Source organism: Aspergillus aculeatus, assembly GCF_001890905.1.
Source record: "Aspergillus aculeatus ATCC 16872 unplaced genomic scaffold ASPACscaffold_6, whole genome shotgun sequence".
Lineage (NCBI taxonomy): Eukaryota > Fungi > Ascomycota > Eurotiomycetes > Eurotiales > Aspergillaceae > Aspergillus > Aspergillus aculeatus.
Window position 1 is genome coordinate 1,683,165 of NW_017962981.1, and position 27,962 is coordinate 1,711,126.

Here is a 27,962-nt window from a genome sequence, read left to right on the forward strand (position 1 = left end):
TCCCCCATCCCAGAGAGTTTCTGACTTCTCTTCTTGACATGCTTGACTGCTGAAAGCCTGCACGAAAACCCCACTAGCAAACGCAACGGTCATGAACTTTGATCTCTTCCTCGACCTTTGCGGTCGATCACTTTTCGCCGAGGAATATCGCGGGGATTTGGATGCTGCTTGGGAGGCATTGCAGCAAGCCAAGCCAAGTGACCCCACTCCTGAGCCAGAGCCTTACGCAGAGTACCTGCGATGCTTGTCCATTTACTCCATTCTGACAGGCAGATTACGAGACGCCCAGGAAAGCTTGAACATTTTGTACAATCTTCTCGGCCAGCTACCTCCAGAATGGGGTCTGCGCTATACCAACTACACTCTACTATGCGATCACTATCGGCGCTATCCGCCTTCGCTTCGCTTCTTCCACGAGAGAGGAAGACCTATCAATCTCAACACCCTCAGCGACATTATTGGACCAAATGCTATGATGGCCAGATTTACAGGGAATTTCCAGCGACACTTCCCTTCGGGCAGTCCTCGTGATCAGTTTCTCTGTCAAATACTAGGCGCGGTGCAATGGTTGCCGATGCAAACAAGGAACTTGGTGTCTACATATCATCCATTCTTCCCAGGTCTGCCGTCGAAGCGCTCTGATACTATGAACTGGGAAACAGTCATTCCGGAGAGCGCCAAGTTTTTGATCAACTACCGGGGCCTGGCAGAATCAGGGGGTGCAACTACCATTGCAGATTATTTGTCGCGGGCAATAGTTGATTTACACATAGCCTGTCAACATCCAAACCAGGCAGATGCTTTGATGGACTTATATGGAGTGTACGAAGGCCGAGCAGACCAGGTGGGAATGGCCAACTGCAAGCTTATGGAAGGCGATGCTTTTTTGAGCCCTCCATTTGCAAGCCCAATCTCTCTCAATATGGTACTCGTAGAATCTTCATCAGCAGTCGGGGGGGATACCCTATGGGATCCCATTGATTTCGATCTCAAATTCGACTACACATCACAGGCGAGGGATTGTTACGCATCGGCACTGAGTCTCTTTCAGAAGGGGAAGTGCAAGAGAGGTCAGGCTGCAACATTGCTTCGACAGGCCTGCTGCTTACACAACAAACAACGTCATCTCCGCGGCGTGAACAAACAAAGCGTTGGCTTACTTGATGAGGCCGAGGAGAAGTTGCGCCAAGCGCATGCTCTCTTTGCCAGAGACGAGGCCAATGCTCGATTGGTTGATGCTCACCGAGTCCTTCTCAGTATAACGAGAGGAGAGATAAGCAAGACTAGAGCCATAGCGCAAGACATTGGGAAGTGGGGTGTCGAAGCCAGAAACGAACTGATGGCACATGGCCTCGGGCTTCTCATGATGCGCTTCGCTTACCATGAGTGGAATAGATTTGGCAGATTAGATACTGCTCTTTTCGCTTGGGAGTGTGCATATGAGGTGTTTGATGCTATCAACGATGTGATTCCAAAATTTCAGACTTTGATGTCTCGGGCAGCGGCGTATCACGACATGTTCAACGACACAGCAGTAAAGATAGTGGCATCCAAGGCGCTAGCTATGGTAGATTCTGTCAGTGACACATACGACAGAATCTTGAATGATGCACCCGATACGCTGTTGGGGATGGCTGACCGGAAGACCGTACTTGCGAGTAAGTTCAATACGCTTTGGACGTTTGAGACCAATATAAGCCAGATATTCCTTCGCCTAGAGGATTTCGAAGCCCTCGACAATTGGCAGAAGAAGCTTCTTGGTTTTGTTGAGCAGGATGAAAGCTTTCAGCACTTTATCGCAACTATCGAGCAGAAAAATGGCTCTGGCCTATCACTCCCCGAATTCGGATACTCTCAGACTAGGCTAAGAGGGTTGTGGAAGGAAACAATGGCCCATCATGCAATCAGACTAAGGTATGCTTCGGCTGACATCAAGAGTCGTGAAGACCTTATGGAAGGAAACATTGATAGAGCTAGAAAGACTCTTCGCCGCTTTGTGAGCGACGCTGAACAGATGGAGCTGGTTTACACGCGAGATCTGTACCGCATATTGGCTTGTGCTCACATCGGGGACCGAGCCAAAGCCCGGTCTATACTGGACGGCATCAGTGATAACATGCTCTTTGGAGGAAGCCTGGAAGAATATCTCCAGGGAAGGGCGCTTAAAACCACATTCCCCGCTATAGCTGAGAATGCTCTGATGTTCACAATCCATGGAAATGACTTAGACAGGGCATTCAGGGTAGTCAATCTGATCACAAAAATAGCTCCGGAGTTCTTCAACTGGACCTTCGAGAATCTCTACAATTACTCTTACCGACTCGGGAACTATGGCACAATTTTGCTCAATAATAATTGGCCCCAAAAAGCCTTTCATCAACTACTCGAGGCACGTCAGCTCATTGAGCTCCGCCGTACACATACTACTGATGTTGATGCCAGGATTGGAAACTCAATGTCTAGGTGGACTTACGAAGTATTTTTGGATCTAGCACGCGCCTGTCTTCGTTGCCAGGAGGCCGGTGTTCCGCTGGCCGTGTTGACTCAGTATAAGCATGGACATCCTGGGAGTGTCTCCTGGCTAGAACATGCATTGCTTTTTCTAGAAGAAAGCAGAGCTCGTGTTGTACTTGACTCATTACAGGTTGGATCGGGTGACGAAGGAGAGTCTGACAAAAGAATGGCTTTACTTTCGGAAGCCATATATAAGCAACGAGCCCTCAGAGTACTGCTCGCTCTAGACCACCCAAGCTCCGAGCAAGAGGAAGAACTTTCTCAGCTTCAGAAAGAGATTGGTGAATTGGAAGGCAGCGGGAGTTCTTCAGCTACTACTGGGTTTATAGCTGCAGCGAGCTCTACAGTTGAGCCCCAGTTACTTTATCAGATTATTGACGACGATGCAGTAGTGATAGAGGTCACCTTTGGGGTTCAAGGCTTTGTGGCATTTGCGATTACCAGGAACGGAATTCAGAAAGTTCACCACGGAGCTGCGCGCTCTGTTGACATGCAGATGCCTGCCATGCGGTTTATGCAGGTTCTCAAAGAAATGACCGGGTATCGAGGAGAGGAGGAAGACACCCGCAAGCGGGTTCTCAACGAGTTGTCCGCAGAGGTATCCTCAGTATTGTTGACGCCGTTTGCAGGCACGATCAGACTGAAGTCGCATGTCGTCTTTTCCGTGTCTGAGCCTTTCGCAGCATTTCCTTTCTCTGCCCTTCTCTTCGATGGCAAACCATTGATCGCACATGCATCGGTATCACAAATCCCCAGTCTGACAGTCTTGTACTATGTCTCCCAGCGGCAGTCGGCGTCGCGATTATCGGAACCAACAGTAACAGTGTTTGCGAAGTCGCCTGTCGAACCCTCGTCCGCAGAAACAAGAGCCGGAAATGAGGATGATCTGCACATGGCAGGTATCGAGGCAGTAAACATTGCCCGGATATTCTCCACCTGGCCAATCGAAGCGTCGCGTCTCTCACGAAAGAACTTTCGCGAATATATCAGGGGTATATCGTCCGTTCTACACATCGGAACTCACGGCAAGGTGGATTTCAAAAATCCTCTTATGTCGTCGATCTCGATTGGAGAGGACTTCCGGGTTCTGGATCTATCCGACATCCAAAGCAAGGCAGATCTCATAGTCTTTGCGGCATGTTTGAGTGGACTCGGAAAAGCAACCATTGGCAGTGAGGTTTTGGCCTTCTCTCACGTCGTGCTTGGCACCGGATGTCAAGCCTTCATGGGTACACTGTGGGAAGTCAGCGACTTTGCATCCATGCTGATGATGACAATCTTCTATCGGAACCTCAAAGAAAAGAAGCATTTTTCCCTGGCGGAGGCATTGAGGGATGCTCAGACTGAGCTTCTCCACTTTGACAGTTGGAAGGCGAGCCAATTTGTGGATAGTTTACTGGAATCATGGACCTCGGAAACGACTAACGAAGGGGGTCCTCGTCCTGATGAGTTCGTGCCGGATGCAGAGTGGCTGCTTCAGATGTCGAAGATAATATTGGATCAACTAGACTGGACGAGTCCGTTTTACTGGGCACCATTCATGCTGATGGGCAGTGGCGGACATCGCCTGTCCCATCTGGAGGTTTAGTGACAGCGTTGGTTCTACTGTTGACATCTATCGTATCTTTGCTGTAAGTGTGAGTGGGTAAAATTAATGATACCGATGATTTTGTAAGTTTAGTTTTCCACAGTATGGCATGTCAAAGAGTTATAAAGCAGTTCCTGGCTCGTGAGGAAAGATGAGAGTTGCCCCGGAGGACCGCTACGAGGCAGGGGCACATATTTTCTACCACAGAAAAAGAGACTATCGCAATGAAAATAATAATTACCAAGGCAGCCATAGCAAGAAAGGGTAAGATGGAGCTCATTCAACTTGCAAAGCATGCATTGTCTGACAATTCGGTGCATGTTTGTTCCAGACCGGTTCAGTGACTATGGTAATAAGTCAAAGTAGTCAACCAGATAACGCTTCGCTCTGAATATCTCAGAACCGCGCTGTCCAAACGCTGCCCAGATTATTCTCAATACTGAATCCCCTTCACCATTCTTCATAAGCTTCCCCAACCTTCCTGAAATGTCCTCCTATCTTGTTCATCACGGGTTTCACTCTTCATCGCCCGCAGCAGCACCAGCAGCACCAGCAGCAGGCGCCTTATCCTCCTCCTTGTCCTTGCCAGTCTTGGCGCTCTTAGCAGCCTTCTTGCGTTTCTTGTTAGGAGTCGCCGGTCCGGCTTCGGTGTCGGCTCGCTTCTGCTGGCCTTTCTGGAAGCTGACTCCACTTCCGCTCTTGCGGTATTTGTCCAAGTGTCTTTCGATCGCCTTGGGAGTGGGCTTGTCATCTCCGGCTGTGAATTTGGATTGATTAGCTTCTGAGATATCGGACGTTCATGTAAAAGGTCCGGAGGATTCAGTGGCGAGTTTGACTTACGCCATGCCTGAGCGACTTTGTCCAGGTCGAGGGTGATGGTTTGGGTTTCGAAGATAAGCTTCCAGAGCTGAGAAGCAGAAGGAGAGTCACCGTTAGTGGACACCAGAATTGGAAGGGAAAGAGCTATAGGGGAACTGTACAATCTGCTCGTTCTCGTCGGTCCAACGCATCTTGGCGGTTGGCTGAACTGGCGATTGTCTCGAGTGGAGATGCTGTGGAGTTGTGATCAGGTACGAATAGTGTGTTGGATGATATAGACCAGGTAAAGTGGGAGTTTGTAGCTTGTTGAAGGATGACTGGGAGGAGGACAGATTGGATCAGTGGGTGTCTCAAGGATAAGAGGAGAGAAATTAAGTAGACAAGAGTTAATGTGAATGTAGCTTACTAGTTCCACCATAGCAGTGCATTCACTAAGGGTCGGGAGATAAGGTACCGGGGGCGTAAGACGAGTAGAGAGGACTCCAGCCATTTGCGCTGGCCTTCACTCGCAGTACGTATCTCCTTGTGAAGCTGCAGAATTGTCTCTGACGAAGATTTGCTTTAGGGTTGCATATCAAGATCCTTCGTTGCATTAACGAGTATATTCGGGCACAAGCTTCATGATTACACATCCTTTCTTCTATGCTGTGCTCATCACGGTTCATTTTTTCCCTGACTAGTAGGAGAATATCATGAGATTGCCACAGATGAAGATGGTTGCAGATCTATACAGTGAATGCACGTGACATGATATGTGCGCCTGAGTGCCTGAGGTCGCCTGGCGATTAGCAATCCGGGCTGCCAGTCCCTTCCATCCATGCATTGTTGAAACATCTTTCTTTCTGCCTACTAACTTTAGTCCTCACCATCTTTCTTTAATGTGATCAATGGCCGGAGTATTTCACTCCTTCCCTTCATTTATCTCTTGGTGTCCTTGTGTCCCTAATTTCTGGCAGCCTTTGGGCCTCTCTTTTGGTGATCGGTTCTTAAATGTGAATCTCCTGGGTGGCGGAAGTAGTAGCTTGCACCTGCGATAGGTTTCTCGCACATAAATACTTAATACCGTCTTAATATTCTTATCACATCACTTTCACTCGATCACCTGCTTTCTTCGCAGAGTTATCTCGGCTTAGCACTACAGCGTGGATACATTTCAGCTACCTGACCGTCAAGCACATTTGCCACCATGCACGAACTAGATCCGCTCATCTCTGAATTCCGCCATGACAAGAGGCGTCCCCGGGCTGACGAAGCACTCCTCATGCTTCAGAAGGTAGCTTCCATAGTCAAGCCTATTATGCGCCGACGACAATGGAAGGTCGGGTTACTGACCGAGTTGAATCCGCAAGATCGACATCTCCTTGGTCTCAATTACAACCATGGCCAAAAGATCTGCTTACGACTTCGTCGTGCTGGGGATGACCGTCAGTTCCTACCCATGGATTCGATTGTAGATACTATGCTTCATGAGTAAGTGAGCCCCCTCCCCCATTGAATCTCCTAATGCAAAATCCGGTCGCTAACGTATATTGCAGACTCTGTCATATTGTGCATGGACCACATAATCAGAAATTCCATGCTCTATGGAATCAGCTCCGGGACGAACACTTGGAGCTCACTATGAAGGGCTATACAGGCGAAGGCTTCCTCTCCAAGGGTCATCGCTTAGGAGGTCGTTACATGCCCGTGGAAGAAGCTCGTCGATGGGCTCGAGCCGCCGCCGAACAAAGACGGTCTCTCTCCGCCGGGTCGGGACAGCGACTCGGCGGCGCATCCGTCGCACGTGGTACAGACATGCGCCAAGTCATCGCAGCTGCCGCACAGCGACGCAGCGAAGTGATGAAGGGCTGTGCCTCGGGCGCCGACAATAGCGCCGAGCTGGCAGAGGAGGCGTCCAGAAATGGCTTCCGAACCAAGGCAGAAGAGGACGATGCGAATGAGCGAGCGATCATGGAGGCGGTCATCGATCTCATTGAGCAGGAAGAGCGCGAGAAGTATGGACCTTCGTATATCCCTCCAAGTCAGGAAAATCCTGCCGGTCCTCGTTCTACACTATCCCCGCCTCCGACTGCAGATGGCAGCAGGCCGGGCGCATCGTCGCATCCGCAGAGCCCAGAGAATCTGATATCAGATGATGGGTCGTACAACCAGCCGTGGTCGTGTCCGACCTGCACGCTCGAGAATCCTGCTGAGTTTCTTTGCTGTGATGCCTGCGCCTCGGAGCGGCCGCGGCCTTCGACGAACCGATCCGTATCAGAACCTATCTTAACAAGTCCGGCCAATGCAACAGACATGAGCACGAGCAAGAGCAAGAGCAAGAGCAAGAAGCGGCCAATCGGCCAGTCCCCGTCGTCCCCTTCGCAAGGTACTTCCAAGAACAAGGGCCGTGTCAAAACACCCTCGTCCACGCAGCCAGAACAGGCGAATAAGCGGCGATTGGGGCGGACATGTCGGGCTTGCGGCTCATTCATGGAAATCGAATGGGCATTTTGCTCCAGCTGCGGAACAGCAAAGCAGGAGTCCTAATTTTGGCAATCCCTTCGGAGTTTCATCACTTAGCATAGGCGTTGGTGGCACAAATTTTGCTTCGAGAGAGATACCATGACTAGCAATTTTTTCCATCGAGTCTCAAGGAAAGATAATTTCAACCTTTATAAATTTCCTACGAATGTCGAAAGAAAAGATCCATCTCATGAGAAAATGTTGCTCGTAACTGATCACCTCTTGACTGAGTAGAGTTACTGTCCTCCAAAAGCATGCGTAGCTCTCAACCTAACAACAAGGACAACCACAACCCTATTTCCCAGCTCTCGCGGTAATTGACAAGTTCTGAGTTAGCACACAATAATATCTCCGTAAACCGAACCTTGAATTGAACACATGCAAGTTCATAAGTACTAAGCTATGTAGTCTGGTTGACTTGTTACCCAAATCCGTAACTATAGTTATCCACCATCCAGCTGACTAGCTACTGACTAAGCAAGCTTCCACCTCCCCACTCCCGGCCCAACCATTCCGCCGAGCAAACCCAGCGAATAATTTCTTCCTCCCGATAATTTTCCCATTTCCTTTCCTTTCCAGCTTCCCCCACGCAACCACAAAAGCTGCACTGCAGCTGCAGCTTCTGACTATTTATGCTTTGGTCACAGCAGCCCATTCTCCCACACACACCACCTTACACAAACTAATCCAACTAATCAGGTATGCCATCCACCCCTCTACTCCCCATCCCCTACATCTCTACGCACCCCAGAATCAAAACCTAGCCTATCTTCCCAAATCCCAAAACCCAAAACATCTCCGAGGATTGGAGGAAAGCTACAAAACAACCTATATGATGAGAGCTTTGCAATCAAGAACCGGTATATTAGGAAGAGCCGGAAGAGGTATGACAGGAAGCCAACGTTGTTTCTCTGTCGTCGATGCTTATAATGGTTCTGCTGACTGGTTGTTTTTGCGGCTTTGCTTCTTCTCCTCGGTAATTGTTTGATGGTTCGTGTGGGTGAGCCAGGTTTCGAGGGTTCTCTCGATTCTTGTTTTTTTGCTTCAGTTGGATTGTTGTACGCTTGATGCGTGCGTGATTGTTGTGTCTGTTACATCTGCTGACCGACTACTTAGAATAGGTTCTTTTATTGCTGAAAACTGCTGGGCTGTAGAGTGCTGGGCTATATCATGATTAGTTAGATACAGACGAGGAAATCAAGACAATATGTTCGCAATGCGTTTCTTTCCATGGATCTTGCTTGAATTGATCGTATCAAATTTACATGGAGTCTAAGTCGAACCTATCATAACCTTCCGGATATAGAACTTTTCATGCGTAACCAAAAAGAGAGGACCCATCAACAAGTCTGAAACGCCAAACACATGCACGTGTACAGATAGTAAAAACAAATCAACTTGAACAGAACGTGCTCAAGCAATGCTGATGAACTGCCGCTTCTTGCCCGTACCGGTCATGCCCTCCTGTTCCTCGTAGGCGGCCTCGTCAATGTAGTCCTTCGTGCTCGACTCTTGGATCTGTTGGCCAACGAACTGCAGCGCGGACATGTTGAAACCCATCTCGTCCTTCTGGCGGGCCAGCACCCGACGCAGACTGGCGCGAATGCCGTCAAGCATCGGCCGCATCATCTTGCTCGCGACAATCTGGCGATGGTGCGTCTTGAGAATGAAAAACAGGACACGGCAGGTGAGAGGAACATTCCATTCACGACCGGCCCAGATGTTCAGGAACGTGAACAAAGCCGGGATCTTCGAGAATGGCAGAACCAGCAGGGCATCCTGAAGAGCAGCAGCGGGGATCTTCTGGACAACGTTCAGCAGATGCCTTTCGGCAGAAACGTCTCCCAATGCCATGTACAAGGGATTGCGCTTCGGAGGAGCTGCGTTGGGCTGCTTCGCCTTGATAGCACGCCACTCGCGCACAACCTCCAGATCCTCCATTCCCAGATCCAGGGCTTCGATGATCTTCTCTCCGGCCATGAGCGTGGCAGACGTCTGCTTGCCAGCATCAACGGCTTCGGCCTTCTCTCCGTCTTCTCCGTCCTCCTGCTCGAGGGAGGCCGTGAGGGAGTTGTCGTACATCTCTTCGAGCTCTTTCTCCCGCTCTTCTTCCAAGAAAAGTTGCTCGTCGGTCTGCTCCCAGGTGCGGATGCTCTTGTCATGACTGGCAGTGACAATGAATTCTCCGGAGTGACTGATAGCTAGCGCCCAGATCTCGCCGTGGTGCCCAGCCAGCTTTTGAATATGTTCAAATTTGTCACCATCCCAGTACTTAATCAAACGATCCTTGCTAGCACTGAAGAAGTTGTGGCCATTCCCTTCTTTGTTGTTCGGGACGAAAGCAACGGCCATAACACTGTCTTCGTGTGCCAAGAATGACTTGTGACAATCACCGAAATCGAGACCCCAGACACGTGCCGTCTTATCAGCTGAGCATGTAACAATCAACTTGCTGTCCCAAGAGATGTCCATGCTAAGGACCGGGAGTTTATGGCCGTAGAGGTTGAGGAACAATTTAAGCGAATCGACGAAGAACACCTTGACGGTATTGTCCAAGAGGGCCACAGCAAGCAGCCGGGCATCAGGGGAAAAGCGGACGTTAAGAATGTCATCCGAGACCTTCAGAGTCCTTGTGTGCACCAGCTTGAGTCGTGGCGTAGTTCTCTTTGTTCCAGGAATATCTTCCTGAACAACCTGGAAGCTCCAGAATTTGGCAGACTTGTCGGCACTGCCACTGACTAGGGACTTGCCATCCGGGTGAACCTGCAGCGACCATACCGGTCCGTCGTGGGCCTTTATCGTATCGAGAAGAGTCGAGGAAGCGATATCGAAGACCTCGAGCTGACCGTCTTTATTTCCGACAACAACAATCTTATCTCCGGGGAGGAAGGCCGAGCAGAGAGCATATCCACATTCAAGAGTACGCAAACAGCTTTGTGTGCGGACGTTCCAGATCTTAAGGCTGCCGTTGGACGCAGACGCTAGCATTCGATCATCAGAGCTCAATGCCACGGATCTGATATCGGTGCGGTGACCGGGAATATCGACTGCCAAGTTCCGGGTGTACTCCGACTCGTCCTCGTCTTTGTTCTTCTTGTTGGCGGTCACGACGCTGTAGGCCTCAATCTGATTGTTCGTGGTAGCGGCCAACAGGTGTAGATTGCCGCTAGATTTAGTCCTGATCCAGTCGAAGGACCGAACCTTGCCCCCGGTTCGAACAATAGTATGGGGTACGAAGACTTCAGAAACCGGTGCAGACGCGGCGTCGTCGTCCGGCGTTTTACTGTCAGTCTCGGGGACGGCTCCTTCCTTGTCTGCAGCACGTTGCGCATCCTTCTCCTTTCTTCTCTTGCGCTTCCTTGCCAAGCTCTTCTGCACTTCGACCTGCGAGCGAATCCGCCAAATCTCGACTGCCTTCTCCGAACCGTGAATGCCGATGTAGTCCGACCGGGGGTGGAAGCTGATTCCGATCGTGCGATCTTTGCCGGTGCGGTAGAGTGTTCCTCTGTCCGTCAGAATCTTCTGGCCTTCAGATCCGACTTTCTCCTTGGAGATTTCGATCATAGCACTCTCATCGATAGACCAAACCTTGAGTTCTCCGTCATTACCAGCGGTGATGCAACCACTCTCGTCAGGGGAAAGCCCCAAACTCCAGCATTCACCATTCGATTGAGCCACATGGGTCTCAATACAGTGCTGCGAAGCCAAATCCCAGACTTTGATGAGCGCATCCTTTCCCGTCGACAGCAAAAATCCCGCATGATCGCTGAGGCCTGCAGCATTGAGCAATTCGGTGGATGGTGTAAGGAAATTCAAGGAGGTGACTTGGTCGGTATGCCCACGCATCTTGAAAAGTCCGACTTCTGCAATCAAGTCCCACAGGATGATGTCCGTGTCTTTCGAACCACTCGCCAGACGAACTCCGGCGTTATCGAAGGCGAGTTGGGTAATGGCGGACTTGTGGCCATTGAAAGAAATGATGACGGATTCGGTTCGCGAATCCCAGAGGCGGATGCTTCCATCTTCATAACTGCGACGTACGAAGTAAGTACAGGTATTAAAATAGGGTCATCGACCATCCAAGAATCATGATGGAGACTTACCCCACCGCAAAAATATCCTCGTCCGTCTTGCTATGCGTGATCACTGTAACCTGTGCTTTACAGGCCGAGTCTCGCCATCTACCTAGCAGTTCACCCTTCTTGACATCCCAGCAAAGGACTTCTTCACTTGCGCCCACGATGGCTCTCCCGGAGCCAGTCCGACGCGCAGTACCCAGGCTATCCTCATCGCGGGCCCAGATCGCATTGGACGAGCCGGATGCGATGAGCCCGAAAGTCTTCGAATGTTCGAACTTTCTGTCCAGGTCAGCAGTCAGATGATGCTTTATGAATATGGCATAGTCGGAGAGCGTGAGACTCACAAATATGACTTCACCATCGTTGGGTGCGTGCCTCTGGAAAAATTTTGGAGCTCGGAGAATGAATGCTATCGATAGGCGCAAATGGCGGCCGCAACTACGGAGAGCGACAGCGACCACTCGGGGCCTCCCCACCGCCTGCCGTTCCCCGAGCATCATCAACGTAACTACCCCCTCGTGGCAGTGAATCATTGTTGATAAGTCCAGATCACCAAGGCATTCCAGGGAGAACATCGGGCGCTTTTCGATCAATATCAGCTTCTTTCGAGTGTGCTTGTCACCATGCTTTTGCTAGACTATCACAACGTGCTTATCCACTCCCTCTTGACGGAGCGGTTCTCTGGGTACACCCCCCCCATTTCCCCCGCCCCCTCCGACATACACCAGGCTCCCAGCTAACAGGTCGCCTGATGCTCGCTACAGATCCACCCCAGTTTCAATTGACCAGATCGTCTCCGACTTCGATGGCGTCACCTTCCATCTGTCTACTCCTGAATCAAAGACCAAAATACTCATCTCCATCCAAGTCAAGTGCTTCCGAGAGCTCGTTCAATATGGTGCCCAACAAGTGCTGGAAAGGGAGTATGGCCCCTATATCGTCGACCCGGAGCCTGGCTACGACTTCTCCGTCTTGATCGACTTGGAGAACCTCCCCGCTGAACAGGAAGCAAAGAATGACCTTATCATGCGATTGGCGTTGATGAAGCGGAACGCGATGGCCGCCCCTTTCGAAAGAGCATTCGACGAATTCGCAAAGCTGTCGGAGGAAGCTTCAAGGTACACCACAGAATCGGCTCCTCAGGGAGTCAAGGAAGGGGGAGAAGTAATGGCTATCCATTACCGTGAAGAGGAGGCGATTTACATCAAGGCCAGCCATGATCGAGTCACAGTCATCTTCAGCACCGTCTTCCGGGAGGAAACGGATCGCATTTTCGGCAAAGTCTTTTTGCAGGAGTTCGTTGATGCCAGACGTCGTGTGTTGACGCTGCAGAACGCTCCTCAAGTGCTTTTCCGCAACGATGCACCTCTCGAGTTGGCTGGGGTGCCCGGTCTGCAGAACGTCAACGACGGCACACTGAGCTACGTCACATTTGGTAAGTTGCGCACCCAGCATTCCTTTCTCTTTGTCTTGCAACATCCACTGATCGAGAATAGTTCTTTTCCCTCGTCATTTGACACCTCAAAGACGCTATGAAAACATTTCCCACATCCAGATCTTCCGTGACTACTTTCACTACCACATCAAAGCCTCCAAGGTAGTTCTTGCTCTTGCTTCCGGTCCAATAAATCAGGCGCTAACACATCAGAAAGGCATACATCCACACTCGGATGCGCAAGAGGACTGCAGACTTCCTCCAAGGTAAGCCTCGATGTCGGTCGGGTCTCGACTGGGTTCATGTGACTAATTCCTGGCAGTACTCAACCGGGCAAGACCCGAGAACGAAGAGCGGGAGAGGAAGACAGCCAGTGGCCGTACTTTCCGGGTCCAGGGGTAGGATAGCGGGCTTCTTGTTCTCTCTGTATAGAATATTGCAATTCGGCGGAGGGGTAGTGCTGGAGACAATGCACACATGCTAGGCCGAAGTTGTTTGCTTCTCAATTGTATAGCTTTACTCGTATCACATGCTCATTTTCTTTCTCTTCCTTGCCTTTATTTGTCTTTGCTTGAGCTCTACTGTTGACAGGTGCATGGGCCTAGAAGTAGTCTCATTGGGAATCGATCAGCAACTGTGCAGAGTACCCTTGCTTCCGAGCGTGCGTAAGATGAACCGTGACAAGCAAAGGGGTGGGTGGGGAAGTGCTGATAGGAATACAGTAATGCCAGAATGATCCAATAACTACCTGTCACCTGCAGTGCTAAGGAACATGTCCCCTCACTGGGCTCAACTAATGTTGAGTCTAGGGCGAATTCTACCGTTTTTGCCTCATTTGGCCATTCTTACCTATCTCTGCCATATTTTCCATTCAGCCAAGTACTCCATGCCCTTAATTTCTCCTCTTGTAGGCTGGTCAGGAGCATCTGATTCTGCGATGAAAACATGTAGTTTGAAAAAATGTGACCAGCAACTAATAAATCGGCCGAACCGACCCGGGTATAGGGCGGGAAGCAATATTGTAACCTCGACCTTCCAACCGCTTCCCGCCACAAGCAGCCCGAATTTACCGGCACGAGCCTAAAAAGAGCACAACTGCGCTATCGCTGCGGCGTTGCATGGTTTAAACCACTACCGATGGACTTACTAGACTAGTCCCTCCATTCACAAGGCGTTACGGTTAACGGCCAATCGCTCGAGGCTCAGAATTGGGTCACCTGCTGCCTGTCACATCAAGTTCCAGTATTTCCGGGAATGTCTCCTTTATTGTCCTCGCGGACATCCATCCGTTTTATGAGCTCGCTACATAACGCTCAAACGGGATCACAGGACAAGCTACTACTAGGAGGTACTCATTGAATCAGCTACCAACCTTTCACCACACCCTGCTATTGGAGGATCTCGATCTCGGTCATATGTGGAAATCAATGGAACCAACTCAGTGCTTCCCAGCCGAGGAGGGGCCCGCAACTGCTCGCGGCAGATCTACAAGTAAGTAACCACAGTACAGTACGTACTGTACGTGCGATGATGCTCTGTAGGGATTTTGGGGCAGTTTGAGTCGCTAGCTCAGCCCACTGCGTCTGGCGCTGCTTCCCTACAGCATCACCGCAATAGTACTACGCTCTTAGTATAATCATCCCGACCTTCGGCGTACCGGCTGCATTGGCGTTCTTTGGTGTACACTGTGCACCTAAACCTAGGAAAATAGGGTTAGTGCTGATAGTGATTCATGCAGGTCGTGAGGCTCAGGTGTCACACTCAGATTGCCCACAATGAGCGCGCCCATGCTCAGCATGCAGCTGTGCTACTCGATCGCATCGTCCATTTGAATGGATTCCCGTACTTCGCGGCTTTGTCTAGCCAGCGAATCACCCAGCAGCCGGTCTGCAAGGATTAAAAAATGGAATAGAGAAAAGGAACAAAAGAGTACAACGGGAAATTCGAGATTGGTCCCGTTAGAATGACCTTGTTTCGCTACTTGAGAAGGCAACCTATTTTAGGCTTGACTGCAGTTAGCCTTGACCTTTTAGTGTCAATGGCGACTGACTCGCCGTTGTTGTTGGTTTTCTCCGGGTTACCCACCGCGACTAAAGAAGTCGTCCTTTAGACTAGCCTCCACAAAGGGCCTCCATCGCTTCAATTGTTCCGGACCGGTTCATGCCAAGGGCTGAGCCTTTCCATAAGCTCAATATGCATTGTCCCAATGAGGATGCAATGAGGCCATTGGATCTAGATGGTGCAGCCAGAGAAAGTCCCCACCTGCATGGAATGATTTCCCTGTGATTTACGGGACATCCTCACTCCTCGTGGGTGTCTCATCCTTGCGTTCTCTCTCGTCCCCCTTTTCTTTTCTTGCGTTCTTCTTTCTCTCACACCATGCACATAGTGATATAATAGCTCCGATCATTCTTCATATTGAAGAGACGCCCCTCCACAATCCTTGTTCTTTCGAACCGGAGCTGATGCGGGATATACAAACTTGCGACACTGATAACTCGGCTACGATTCGATAGGTAGAGCCGCGCCATTCTCGGCTCCGGCGAGCGACTCAGCTGATCTTAGCTGTCTTAAACACATAAGGTCCCAGTCATGCTGGATGGCGAATGTTAGTGTGCAAACAAGGCGTGTCGGGGCCATCGCTTATAAACTAATTGACAGACTCCCTTGCGATTTTGAAACCGTTTCCACGGCAGGCTGAGACATCCGGCATAACCCCATGATGTCTGATAAAATAAGCTCTTTACCGTTAGAAATCATCCTTCACATTCTCTCTTACCTGCCTCTTGAATCATTGCTAGCCTTTGGAGAGACATGCCGCAGCAACTTTGAGTCGCATAATCTGTGCCTCAGTAACCTACGGTTAGGTGTCTTTGAGAAGCGCTCTCATTCGGCTATCTCCCTACTACGAGCTGGATGGTTGACACCAGAACAGATGCTGGAGGGCTCAGCTGATAATGTCCGGGGCGACAGCTATAGAATATCAATCATTCAGTCAGCAGCAAACCACGAGGCCTCGCCGTTGACCTACAAGCCCGCAGTGAAAGTCAAGGACCTCAAAAGACGAATACATCTGACGCAAGAGACATCCCGGACCCATGAGCATCCAGTTCCTGAACAAAATAGAATCTTGGCGCAGGTGGTCAATCGTTACGGGCGAGGGCTCCGAAAACTCGAGTTCATGGCATATAATCTCGACGTCACGGGCGCGACGGCTCTGGCTGTTAATAGCCGACATGTTCTCAACCACCTTGCGCTGCGGTTTGAACATCCACACATTCGCGATGGCTCCATGCGACCAAGTGCTTGGCTGAGTCCCGCACCGGGGAGTACTGCGTGGAACTCTCTGATCGGGATCGGACAGCCCACGCATTATGGGCCCCGCGGATTGCAGAGTCTAGTCATGGAGCGAGCTGGTATCACTCCCTGGCAGCTAATGATGTTGGTCAAAAGAAACCCGAATCTGAGGTTACTCAAGTTGAGGACGTGTCGTGGAGTTCAGCCTGAATTCCTGGATTGGCTGGGTGGCATCGAGGGAGAACTCGACGACTCGAACATGGACGATGACAGTCCAGCCCCTGGAGCAAAGTTGGAAGTACTCTGGCTGGAAAATTGCCATGATATACTCCTCTATCATGTTGAAAACTATCCTTGCCTACCTGACGAGGCTTGTGACCTGGGGCTTGAGTGGGTGAGAGGTTTGAACAGCTTAAAGGTAAGCATACATATTTGATTGGGTCAATCGACCTTAGGTTCCCTGGGTGGTCTTCCATGAGATGCAGGCTAATTACTTTTCTCCTCCATATGAAGTCTCTCTCGTTTAGCGAAAGCGGGAATCTGCCGCCCGACTTCATTAGGCGAGCAAATGAAACTTTGTGGAGAATCCCAGAAGTTATTCTACCATACACGTCGAATGGGGACAAGGCCCTCATCGAAGTTGATCCACTGCCTTCATAGCTTGATATCGTTATTTGTCTTTGTCAAAATGTACTGGCGCAGCGCATGGGTGGCGAAATGTCCTTGTATCTCTTGCTGATTGTAGGCATAGGAGGCTAGCAAGTTTATGTTCTGTATCAAAATCCTCTCACTAATGTTAGAGCTTCTCTCACCTTGCATCTCCAATTAGAGCAAATAAGCTGTAAGCACTTGAGCGCTAGATTACTGGCACTTGTGCATATAGATCGATGGTGGTCCAAGTGCGATGAAGTAGCAAGCACACCTGAGCTATCCGCCTGTACCTTCTCTGTTCCATCGCTCACACTCGATGTCAACACAACGTCTGGTACTTAGCTAGCTGCTACTACTTTCATCCCCTTATGCTCACTTTCACTTCGCCTTACCTCATCCCTGTACTGTGACAGCGGGTTCGGGTCTCTTTCACCTGGCTATCGCTTTCTGTTCTCATCACTCGCACTGTTTCTCAGCCAACCATCACGCGCTATCGCGTCCATCTATCGTTTCATTTCCCTTTCACATCAATCACTCAAGTGACTCTTGAACCAAAAATCAAGTGAACATCAAGTCACATTGGTCTCCTATCTCTTCAAATGAAGGGCGCCCACAGAGCCGCTTCGCAACTATGGGCATCGACCAGGCGCAAACTATTCCCGCGTGGTGATGATGACGAATCTCACTTTCTGAAACTCGATCCTCACTGTCATACCTATCAGGAATCCGTTGTATCGACCCTGTTCGGCGACCAGCAGGATGGCTTCTACAAGTACTCTCAGGATTTGCTACAGACAAGCGGGGAGGAAAACTACAGAAGATTGGCGGAAGAGATGGGGTTGCGCTCGTCGGGCAGTACTGCGGTTTCCTACGCATCAGCTGTAAGTTATATCGAGATGATTGCGCGTCCTCGTTCTCTAGAATTATCTCCTGCTTTGAGGCTGTGGGTTGACTGAGACTCGCAGCAAATGGTTCCGATCGAACGTCCTGCGCTTCCCTACGCAATTGGCTCTCCTGACTGGAGTCTGGTCAATGGCTTGGTCAGATACATGGATCCATCTGGTAATGAGGATCTTACAGACTGGATCGAAAGTGTGATGAAGGTCTACAAGAAGGTCTACGCCATTGCCAAATTTGTCGTCGTAGTGTTCTACTTCTACAACGTTGACGTGCGTGAAGGACACTCTGACGTCTCAATTCCTTTGGGGGTGAACATGGCTAACACGTGCAGTTTCGGTGGCAGTTGGACGATAATGAAGGCCTGTGGGCACATATCCGGAAGGCAGAGGAGCTCGCGACGTCCAACAGTATCAAAGATCTGGTCAGAGCTGTGGAGACTCTGTACTACTCCTTGTACGCCAAGCTGATCATGGAAATCGCGAACGCCGAGCTATGCTCGTACTTTCACCTTGGGATCCCCCGCGTCACGACCAAGGATGATTTTATGCTTCCCGAGCAGCATAGCACAATGAAGATGTTGCTGGTCTGTAAAGAATCCCTAGACAGTCCGTCCGTGTGCCTGGTTTTCAACAAGGACATCTTGCGCCAGCACCAAGCTGGGCTTGTCCGCCGAGCGGTGAATACGCTGAGGGCGACCGGGTTCTCGCTTGATGACCTCGTCGGATACCGTCGGTTCACCCTGGCCTTGCTGGCAAATCCAGAATCGGAGTTCCGCCAGAAATGGGACGGCCCGGGCCTCACATATCAGATGCCCCCTAGGGAAGTTCTCATTGCTGGGTCAGAGAAGTATCTGTCATTCGCCCCTAGGGACGCAATTCGCACCAAGGTCCCGCAACTACGCCTGCGTTTCGTGGAAGAAAATTCGGTAGACCCAGCGGCGTGGGAACGTGAGACTATCCTCGGGCACCGTCAGGCAGTACTGGCCATACTGGAAAGCAGAGTTATCGGTGAAATTCGACGTACGGATGAGCGACGTGGTCTGATCGATTATGCTCGTGAGAGAAGATGTACCTGTAGATCACCCTGCAGCTGTGCGATGGCCTGTACCATGAACCCCGAGCGTGTTTGTCCTTGTGCCGGATGGAACTTGACCGTCATGACATTAGAAAATCGCCGGAACTTTCCACACTTGAAGCTCGGTTCTCGGTGTAACATCCTCGCCAGGAGCATCTTCGAGGCAGTATCGACCATCCGGGAGGATGAAGACCTCTGTTATCTCGCAGTTGAGATGAAAGGTGCGCTGACCACCATCGCAAACGAGATCGACAAGCTGCGGGCGGCCAATGGCTGCTAAAGGACCTCACCTGAGCAAGCACTCGGTCCTGAGAATCTGTTTCTTCCCTCCTTTGTTTTTGTTTTATGCGTTCTGCACGGTCACGATTGATGATTAATGACATGATGATTTAAATGAGTGAAGGAGCAGCCCATGTGCACGATAGGAAAAATGCAAAGCAGACATGGGGAAATACTGTTATGCAGAAAACTCAGTATCATCAATCGGAAGCGTCTGTACGTATGTGGTCGGTTCAGATACATATTCAGACTACTAGGTAGTGGTGATATTGGATGATCCCCAGATTATTGATGTTGATCGTCACTTTATTTACTTGGGATTTTCCATTTTCGACCAAGTAAATCAATAATGCCTGAGGCTTCAGGCAGTAAGTAGTCAGGTGGTGGTGGGGCGGCTGAGTCAAGCGGAATGACTGGTGAATTATTGACTGACTATGACTCTGATCAAGGGTGAGTAAGTCAAGTCAAGTGGGAAATTCGGAAATTCTGGAACCGCCCCGACCCTGCCCTGCGGTGTCTCCTTTCAGACAGACTGTCCGAGAGAAAACTGGAAAGAAGAAACAAAAATAAAAAATTTCCCTCTGTCGGTCTTCTCTAGTTGTTGTAGAGAGACGACGACAGTAATTCCAATCAAAGACTCCCTCTAATAATTAGCGGGCATGGTGCCCAAGTCGCTTGCTAGCTCGATTGTGTGCTTCTCATCCTCCTCCTCTTCCTCCTCCTCCTCCATCATCATCCCCTCATCTCCCTCGTCAGCCTTTAGACGCAGCCCACTGTGGAGCGCGCACTCCAGGGTCTCCCCAACATCCGCAGTGCCGGTGCGGCAATATCGAGCCGTTTGGCCATCCTACGGCATCACCACGCCGGTTCCAGATCTTAACCCACATTTCCCCATCTCGCAATCTCCGTATTGCTTCCAGACGGGCTATGCCCTTTGCGCCAAACGCGCACCGCGGCCGTTCCCCCACCGTTCCTCTCTCCCCCATCATCTTCCTTTTCCGACCCCCTGACCACCCACTACCTCAGTCAGGATAAGAGATTATCCGTTCGGGGTGATCTAGTCCGGGGCTTGAACAATGGGGACGATGCCGTTCTAGTCGCCGACAATTATCTGGCTGTCAATGATGGGGTAGGAGCGTGGGCAACCAAGCCCCAGGGCCATGCAGCGTAGGTTTTTTTCTTTTTCTCTTTTGGTTATCTCCGAACCTTGTTCCCCAAATTGTCAATCCCACCCCCATTTCCCCTTGGACCCTGTAGACTACCTACATTAGGGTTTAGAGTAGAAGCTTGTTGTCTTCTTGTTCCATCCAAGCTCATTGCTGACCATGTTCTCTTTTGCTTGATCGCCTCTATACAGCCTCTGGGCCAGACTACTCCTTCACTTCTGGGCGCTGGAGGTTGAGCGCGTTTCCAACACGAGTACGCAACTCGACCCCATCGGCTACCTGCAACGGGCCTACGAGGAAACCATCCAAGCGACCAGCTCCCCGGGCCAATGGCTGGGCACGACCACTTCAGTCACCGCCCTATTACATTGCACGCGCGATCATGCAGGGAACACGAACCCGCTGCTGTATGTGACCTGTCTCGGCGATTGCAAGATCTATGTCATCCGGCCCCGCGAGAAAACGATCCTCTTCCGCACCCAGGAGCAATGGCACTGGTTTGACTGTCCGATGCAGCTGGGCACGAACAGCGTCGACACGCCGAAGAAGGACGCGGTGCTCAGCAAGATCGACGTGCAGGAGGGCGACATCGTGCTCGCGGTCTCGGATGGCGTCGTGGACAATCTCTGGGAGCATGAGATCCTGACGGTCGTTCTTGAGAGCCTTGACAAGTGGCACCAAGGGCGCTATGACAACAAGGAAATCGAGTGGGCGCCGCCGGAGGTGCTGGCCCACGAGCAGATGGTCTTTGTCGCTAGGGAACTGCTCCGGGCTACGTTGGAGATTGCGCAGGATCCCTTCGCGGAGAGTCCATATATGGAGAAGGCAATTGACGAGGGTCTGGCCATTCAAGGTGGTAAGTGTGCTTAGCTTTTTCCGGTTTCGCTGTCTTGGTGCAGAAAGAGATGCTGACCCGCGGTGCAGGGAAAATGGACGATATCAGCGTCGTGGTTGGTGCGTGCAGGAGAAGAGAGCATTGAGTCTGATTTCAAGCATTGATATAACTTGCATACAAGGATCCACCTAAATGTTGACTACGGCATGCGTGGCTAATATGGGGTCTCATACTGTGTTGTCGTGCGTGACTACGCCGCCTGGGCAGAACGGCGCTCAGTTGCGTCACGGCAGCCCTTGGCGTTCAGTGGGTCTGTGTAGAAGGTCGAATGGCGAAGGTATGGTGTATATATTGCATGGCGATGGGCATTGATACCACTTGTTTTTTACTTTGAAGGGGATGTGGAGTAGTTGTCGCTGTCTGCCAACTTCGGCATTTCGCTTACAGATTTGATTGATAGACTATACAACTTCTAATCTATGCTTTTTCCTCGTACTTTGGCCGGCAAGATTGTAGATGCAAGAACAACCTTTAGTCTGCGGAAACGACTTCAAACAAAACCATGGCTCTTACCTAGGATATGCCACCTTCACACTGAAGGAAGGAAAACAAATGTAGTGGAAGTGCAGATTTCAGAAACTGAACCTTTATGTTGATATACTCAGTCTCTATCTAAACGAGTACCTGACTGCGGCTAGTAAGCGAAGCACAGACCGCAACCCCCTAGCACTCTCCGCCCGGCAGAATCACCGGCAGAAAAAAAGTTTCAGACATCATCGAAGCAAGCCGAAACATCGTCGTCTTTTGAACTGAATCGATCCCACCTTATCCGGCCAATTCACCACCGTCACGATGAGGGCCAAACGCTCCAAGAAGTACCGGAAGCTGATGCACCAGTATGAGCTCACATTCGGATTCCGTGAGCCGTACCAAGTTCTGGGTAAGTTGCAACATTCACCCAGAGGGACGCTGATAAGATCTGCTCCGCCCATCCAAGAATCCGACATCTAACAAATTGTCTTTGACTCAGTGGATTCGAATCTCCTGCGCGCAGTGCACAGTTTCAAGATGGAGTTGATACCGGCGCTGGAGCGCACCGTGCAAGGGAAGGTGAAGCCGCGTAAGTTCTTAGCCTGAAGCCCCCTCCGAATGAAACCAAATACACATGATGTATGTGGTTGCATGATTGATGCTGTTACTGATTTACCGCCCCTCATCACCAAAGTCCTCACGAAATGCTCCCTCGCTGCTATCATGGCCAACCAACCCCTCCACCCCCGCACCAACAACCCGATGCGTCCCCATTTCCTGCCCCCGCCGACGGAAGTGCCCCTCCGGCACTGCTCGCACAACGAGGACTCGACCCCGATCGACGAGGTCGAGTGTCTCCTGTCGCTGCTGTCGCCGACCACGGAGGTGAAGAAGAACAAGGAGCACTACATCCTCGCTACGGCGGACGCGCCGGCCGCGGCGGAGAAGGAGAAGGAGCGGGCGGCGATCGCGGCGGGCAAGAAGCGCAAGCGCGGCACGGACCGCGAGGCGGAGACCGCGATCCAGAAGTCCCGGGAGCTGCGCCAGGGCGCGCGCGCCATCCCCGGTGTGCCGATCGTGTATGTCAAGCGGTCAGTCATGGTGCTGGAGCCCATGAGCGGCCCCTCGGAGGATATCCGCGACGGCGTCGAGCAAGGGAAGTTTCGGGCGGGATTGAGTGAGGAGGCGCGGAAGAAGGCCGAGGCTAAGGCGGCGGCGGCGGCCTCGGGAGATACCAAGAACAGCAGCAGCAGCAGCAAGAAGCCGGGGATGAAGAAAGCCAAGGGGCCGAATCCTTTGAGTATGAAGAAGCCGAAGAAACGGACTGCCGAGGGTGGTGCGACGGCGGCGGCGGCGGCGCCTCGGCCCAAGCGGAAGGACGCTGATGCTGATGGGACCCAGGGGGGGGTTGCAGCGGAGGAGGGAGTTGATGGTGATGCTGCTGCGCCCAAGGCGAAGCGCAGACGTCGTCATCACAACAAGGGTGCTAAGCAGGAGGATGACAATGAAGCTGGCGAGTCCGTTGCTGCGGCTCCGGCTGCGGGCGATGCCATGGAGGAATAATCTGCTTTTTTTTTACCCGGGTTGCGCTTTTCTTCTTGGTTCTTCTGTTGCTATTTCTAAGTATGGCGTTTGGCTGGGATGGAAGAGAAAAAATGTGTCCATATGTGTATGAGCAGTGAGTTGTATATCCAATCTTTCATATCTTCATATTGGAAGATAAAGATACCTTTCGAGATATCTTCCCAACCCGGAATCGAGAGACGTTAGCTCTCAGTAAACACGAAACAAACTTATCATGAGAAAAAAAAAGTAGAACAAAAATGGTACTCCTCCTTCCCCAACGCCAATCCCAGATGCAATGTGTGTGAGAGTGTGTGTGAGTGAGTAGAATACAGTACATATTCTTACACGCCAACCATTAAAAATCGCCAGCCAGCACAATACAAAACAAGAATCGTGCCATACTTTTCAATATCATAACTCCGAGGGCTTTTATTTCCCCTCAGCAGCAGCAGCAGCAGCAGGAACCCCCTCAAACACCTTCTCGTCCGCCCAGATCTTCTCAATCCGTCGACGGTTCTCGCGCGCCTGGTCGCGGTTCTGCTTTGCGCGCGCATAGCGTTGCTCCGAGAGGCACTTGTTGACCTCGCGCTTGATGTCGTTGCAGTTGCCCAGCGCCTTGTGCAGGAACCCTTGGGCGTGGCATTCGTCCAATGCGGTCATGATCTCCTCGCAGTCTGTTTGTGTTCACGTACGTTAGGGCTTAAGGGCTTGAGAATTGGGGGAGGGGGAGTGTTTGCGGCGGGGACGCCGGGGGGAGGCCATACTGATGTTGTAGGGGGTGTGAAGGTGGGAATGCATTTTGTTGGTATTGTTCTTCGGTGAACTTTATTGTTGGGTAATCGATCGTAGTAGGAAATAGGACTTGAGCACCTGACAATTGCGCAGTGATTCTTTAGTTACTCGTACTTGAGTTGCAGCCACTCCGACTTCCAGCGGAAACCGGCCGGGATTTGATAGCAAGGCGGTGAATATGGGACATTGCGGGAGGGAGGGGGATTCTGCCGGGCGGGGAATCAAGAGAAAAAAATTTTGGATTGGGAAGTTGGTTTATCGCATTTGTTTTTTTTCCCTAGATTGTCTTTCCAGGTGATTTACTTCGTTTTTTATAAACTTGGTATATAGAGCTCTGTAAAGAGGCAGAGTTGCAGGTTCGTCTTGCTGGTTTTGACCCTAGACAAGGACCTGAGGTTTTTGCAAGAAGTTTTTCCCTGTGTTGGAGGGTTACACGCGGAGAATTTCTTATCGATTTCCGCCGCTACTCTTTTTTTTTCCTCGTTCTCTTTCGCTATCGCTATTATTTTTACCACTTTTGTTCCAAACGACAAAAGAAGGTGACGACTCACATTCAATATGTCGTCTATGATCACCACGGCGGCGTGGGTGCGACAAGGTGTCGCAGCCCAGTTCCCTACGAAATATGAAATCAACGAGGAGGAAATGGATCGTATATCGAAGCTGGCGAAGATGCAGCTCGAAGAAGCGCAGGGTGACCTGAAGGCTGCACAGGAGGACGAGGCCATGGAGGAGGATCGGAAGGATGGCGGCGAAGATGCTATGGAGGACGACGAGAAGCCCGCGGCTGATGCGGAGAAGAAAACTGCCACCGAGTAAGTCGATATTAGTTCCTCCGTCGTTTGTTTGTTTATGGAGATTGCGGCCGTGAGAGAAAGAGAGATGATTTAATGTTTCGGGTTCATTACAGTGATGACGACCTGAAAGAGTACGATCTCGACCACTACGACAGCGACGAGGTCGATGAGGATGGCGAGAAATTCACCATGTTCGGCAATGTCAAGTCGCTGGCGTATCACCAACCGAACGAGGAGGACCCGTACCTGGTTATGCCGCCGGAGGAGGAGGATGAGGAAAGAGAGGAGTTGCAGATCATGCCGAAGGATAACCTGATTCTGGCTGGTAAGGTGGAGGATGAGGTCGCCCATCTCGAGGTCTACGTCTACGAGGACGCCGCCGACAATCTCTACGTACATCACGATATCATGCTGCCTGCCATTCCTCTGGCCGTGGAGTGGCTGGATATCCCCGTTGGCAAAGCCGCTGAGGGCCGGACCACGGGAAACTTCGTTGCGGTTGGAACGATGGAGCCGGACATCGAGATCTGGGATCTTGACATTGTCGACTGCATGTATCCCAACGCCATCCTCGGCCAGGGTGGTGCCGATGCGGAGGGCAAGAAGTCGAAGAAGAAGAAACCCAAGGCCAACGACGAGTACCACATTGACGCCGTGCTGGCATTGGCTGCCAACCGGCAGCACCGCAACCTGCTGGCCTCCGGCTCGGCGGACCGGACAGTCAAGTTGTGGGACCTGCAGACCACCAAGTGCGCCAAGTCCTACTCTCACCACACCGACAAGGTCTGCTCGTTGAACTGGCACCCCACCGAATCTACGATCCTGTTGACTGGTAGTTACGATCGGACCGTGGTGGCCGCGGACATGCGCGCGCCCGACTCCAAGGCTCGCTGGGGCGTGGATACGGATGTCGAGAACGTGCGTTGGGACCCTCATGACCCCAACTACTTCTACGTGACGACCGATGGCGGTATGGTGTACCGCTACGACGTGCGCAACATCCCCGCGACCCCCAAGGAGTCGAAGCCCGTGTGGTCGCTGCAGGCGCACGACTCCTCCGTGTCGGCCTTCGATATCAACCCAGCTATCCCCGGCTTCCTGGTCACGGGATCGACGGACAAGCAGGTGAAGCTCTGGAATGTTGAGAACAACAAGCCCAGCATGGTCGTCTCGCGCAAGTTGGAGGTGGGCAAGGTCTTTTCGACGAGCTTTGCACCGGATGCCGACGTGAGCTTCCGCCTGGCCGTGGCCGGCAGCAAGGGCGTGGTCCAGATTTGGGATACCTCCACCAACGGGGCGGTGCGTCGCGCATTCGTGTCGCGCATGCCGTCTCTGGAAGGCGAGGTGAAGGAGCGTATGGTGGGCATGCAGCCCGATCAGGATGAGTCGGACGATGATGCTGGACAGGAGATTGGCGGTGGGCACGGCGGCGATGGCTGGGAGTCGATGGATGAGGATTAAGGCGAAGCGAAAGCACGTGATGACGAAGATCGAGACAATTTCATGTCGAACCCCAAAAATTTACGAAGATATCTAGATAGTTTTGTCGTGCTTCTTTTTGTCGTCTGTTTCTTTTCATAGTTCTTATTGACCTGCAATGAAAACGTCACGATACCCATTCAGAGGATGAAACTGGAATCGATGATAAATACTTGGTAACTTAAGCGCGGACGGGGGATCGCCCGGCCTGGCAACGATCGGCTGTTTGGTTTACCGAGAACAGACATTGTCCGATGCCTCAGGTTGAGTGCGGTACCGATCACATGGTGTGTCTGGCCTGGCTCATCCTCGGAATCCATTCAGCAAAGTTTGACAAAGTCCTACGTACGGAGTACCGACCTGTTTCTTGCACTCGGTGATACGGAGTACAGTACATAAGGTACGTAGTTACGGAAAGGTCGGAGAGTACGGAATACGGAATACTATCACCGGTGATGTAAGGAATGAATGAATGAATGAAACGGAAGGTAACTGACTTTACTGATCACCTCCGTCCGGTGACGCACCTAAACCAGTGACAAGACCACCACTACCACATCACACCAAGAACCCAGCTCTATTGAGACAGGGAATCTGATGCAGGGGATCTGAGCCGCCGGATGTATCATCGTTAAGAGACGTGGTGGGAAAAAAAGAAATCCGCACTAAAAAAAAGCACAGGTCAACTGAGAGCCAATCTAATTGTAATTAAGTTGACCGGGAGTGGGAACGCTGAAAATCTCAGACTTGCCCACTGCCCGCAAGCGCGAACAGATCCTGATCCTCTCCTCATGCGGTACATATTCTACACCATTCATTCGGTCAGGGGTCGACCCCGGCCGACAACATGAGCTGTGGAACAACAAGCATGGGTAGCTGAAAAGGCTAAAAGTAGCCAGAACCAGAACCAACGACGTGAACTGCATGCGGAAGGGGGAAAACAAGCAACGTCATGCGGATATGAGCATCCGTCACAGAGTCCGAGCAGGTGAGACGGCAGTTTGTTTCATCCCCACCGCTCAGGGCACATGGCGGTTTCCAGGAGGCCCGCCAGGGCCGCCACCTTGCCTTTCTTGGCCCAGAACCCGAGTGGACTGGCCATCGTCGCTGCAGTGCAGTCCCGTGTTTGACCACGCCCGCTTGGGTTTAGATGATTCCGACTATCTCGAATCACCATCGTCCCAGACGACTACAACACGGAACTTTTACCGTTCAATGAGATTTATTTGTTCTTTGTCCGTCAAATTCTGTTTATCCCCAAATCCCCCGTACCGTTGGGATTTCTAGGTTAGCTCGAGCTTTTAGCTGAGCTGGTCTTATCGTGGCATCTAGGGTTCATCAGGGTCTTTATCCCTTAGGTCCTTGAGTTCGTGCTGGGGAGCATAAGCATGGCTCGTATAAACCCATAGCTTACATCGTAGATTATAGTTATGGTCTCCATGTCATGCTGGATAAGTCCAGTGTACCCCACCTTCGACGCCTCATGTATCATTGGCCACCGGGCGTAGCACCTTTGCCGTGGCCGATTTGGTACTGTGGAATCTTGATGAACACTCCTGCAGGTCGAGACTATTCGATCTATGCAGCAAATCGCAGCGCACGACTAGCCGCGCCTGACTTGCCTGCGCTGCCCGTCGGAGCACCGGAACAAAAAAAAA

General features: G+C 51.3%; 10 protein-coding genes across 10 annotated transcripts; 8 read left to right on the forward strand and 2 right to left on the reverse strand.

Annotated features, from left to right (window-relative positions):
* Window positions 1–91: 91 nt before the first annotated feature.
* Window positions 92–4,207, forward strand: ASPACDRAFT_1868429 (CHAT domain-containing protein; the record flags this gene model as incomplete). The annotated part of the gene is made up of 1 exon (XM_020197916.1): window positions 92–4,207. One exon carries the CDS (start codon window positions 92–94, stop codon window positions 4,100–4,102), a length of 4,011 nt encoding a protein of 1,336 aa, XP_020057445.1. The 3' UTR covers window positions 4,103–4,207.
* Window positions 4,208–5,749: 1,542 nt separating this feature from the next.
* Window positions 5,750–7,608, forward strand: ASPACDRAFT_1855635 (metalloendopeptidase WSS1). Its single transcript, XM_020197447.1, has 2 exons — window positions 5,750–6,391; window positions 6,457–7,608. The coding sequence occupies exons 1-2, from the start codon at window positions 6,108–6,110 to the stop codon at window positions 7,445–7,447; spliced, it is 1,275 nt and encodes a 424-aa protein (XP_020057446.1). The 5' UTR covers window positions 5,750–6,107; the 3' UTR covers window positions 7,448–7,608.
* Window positions 7,609–8,679: 1,071 nt separating this feature from the next.
* ASPACDRAFT_77998 (snoRNA-binding rRNA-processing protein DIP2) lies at window positions 8,680–11,863 on the reverse strand (the record flags this gene model as incomplete). The annotated part of the gene is made up of 3 exons (XM_020205089.1): window positions 8,680–11,453; window positions 11,527–11,781; window positions 11,847–11,863. 3 exons carry the CDS (start codon window positions 11,861–11,863, stop codon window positions 8,837–8,839), a joined length of 2,889 nt encoding a protein of 962 aa, XP_020057447.1. The 3' UTR covers window positions 8,680–8,836.
* Window positions 11,864–11,991: 128 nt separating this feature from the next.
* Window positions 11,992–13,796, forward strand: ASPACDRAFT_117924 (actin-related protein 2/3 complex subunit 2). Its single transcript, XM_020196106.1, has 5 exons — window positions 11,992–12,187; window positions 12,267–12,937; window positions 12,999–13,099; window positions 13,155–13,203; window positions 13,260–13,796. Exons 1-5 carry the CDS (start codon window positions 12,126–12,128, stop codon window positions 13,337–13,339), a joined length of 963 nt encoding a protein of 320 aa, XP_020057448.1. The 5' UTR covers window positions 11,992–12,125; the 3' UTR covers window positions 13,340–13,796.
* A 1,863-nt stretch (window positions 13,797–15,659) lies between these two features.
* Window positions 15,660–16,894, forward strand: ASPACDRAFT_51876 (F-box protein; the record flags this gene model as incomplete). Its single annotated transcript, XM_020202536.1, has 2 exons — window positions 15,660–16,652; window positions 16,748–16,894. 2 exons carry the CDS (start codon window positions 15,660–15,662, stop codon window positions 16,892–16,894), a joined length of 1,140 nt encoding a protein of 379 aa, XP_020057449.1.
* Window positions 16,895–18,093: 1,199 nt separating this feature from the next.
* Window positions 18,094–19,178, forward strand: ASPACDRAFT_78000 (uncharacterized protein). Its single transcript, XM_020205090.1, has one exon. The coding sequence runs from the start codon at window positions 18,255–18,257 to the stop codon at window positions 19,137–19,139; it is 885 nt and encodes a 294-aa protein (XP_020057450.1). The 5' UTR covers window positions 18,094–18,254; the 3' UTR covers window positions 19,140–19,178.
* A 619-nt stretch (window positions 19,179–19,797) lies between these two features.
* Window positions 19,798–21,284, forward strand: ASPACDRAFT_117929 (uncharacterized protein; the record flags this gene model as incomplete). Its single annotated transcript, XM_020196107.1, has 4 exons — window positions 19,798–20,096; window positions 20,165–20,305; window positions 20,496–21,160; window positions 21,229–21,284. 4 exons carry the CDS (start codon window positions 19,798–19,800, stop codon window positions 21,282–21,284), a joined length of 1,161 nt encoding a protein of 386 aa, XP_020057451.1.
* A 707-nt stretch (window positions 21,285–21,991) lies between these two features.
* ASPACDRAFT_78001 (rRNA-binding ribosome biosynthesis protein UTP23) lies at window positions 21,992–23,006 on the forward strand (the record flags this gene model as incomplete). Its single annotated transcript, XM_020205091.1, has 3 exons — window positions 21,992–22,079; window positions 22,170–22,259; window positions 22,365–23,006. Coding segments are annotated over 3 exons (820 nt in total), but the record flags the coding sequence as incomplete, so codon positions are not given.
* Window positions 23,007–23,665: 659 nt separating this feature from the next.
* ASPACDRAFT_42615 (uncharacterized protein) lies at window positions 23,666–24,034 on the reverse strand (the record flags this gene model as incomplete). Its single annotated transcript, XM_020201124.1, has 2 exons — window positions 23,666–23,910; window positions 24,001–24,034. 2 exons carry the CDS (start codon window positions 24,032–24,034, stop codon window positions 23,666–23,668), a joined length of 279 nt encoding a protein of 92 aa, XP_020057453.1.
* A 336-nt stretch (window positions 24,035–24,370) lies between these two features.
* Window positions 24,371–26,435, forward strand: ASPACDRAFT_78003 (rRNA-processing protein PWP1). Its single transcript, XM_020205092.1, has 2 exons — window positions 24,371–24,843; window positions 24,939–26,435. Exons 1-2 carry the CDS (start codon window positions 24,587–24,589, stop codon window positions 26,284–26,286), a joined length of 1,605 nt encoding a protein of 534 aa, XP_020057454.1. The 5' UTR covers window positions 24,371–24,586; the 3' UTR covers window positions 26,287–26,435.
* The last annotated feature ends 1,527 nt before the right edge of the window (window positions 26,436–27,962 follow it).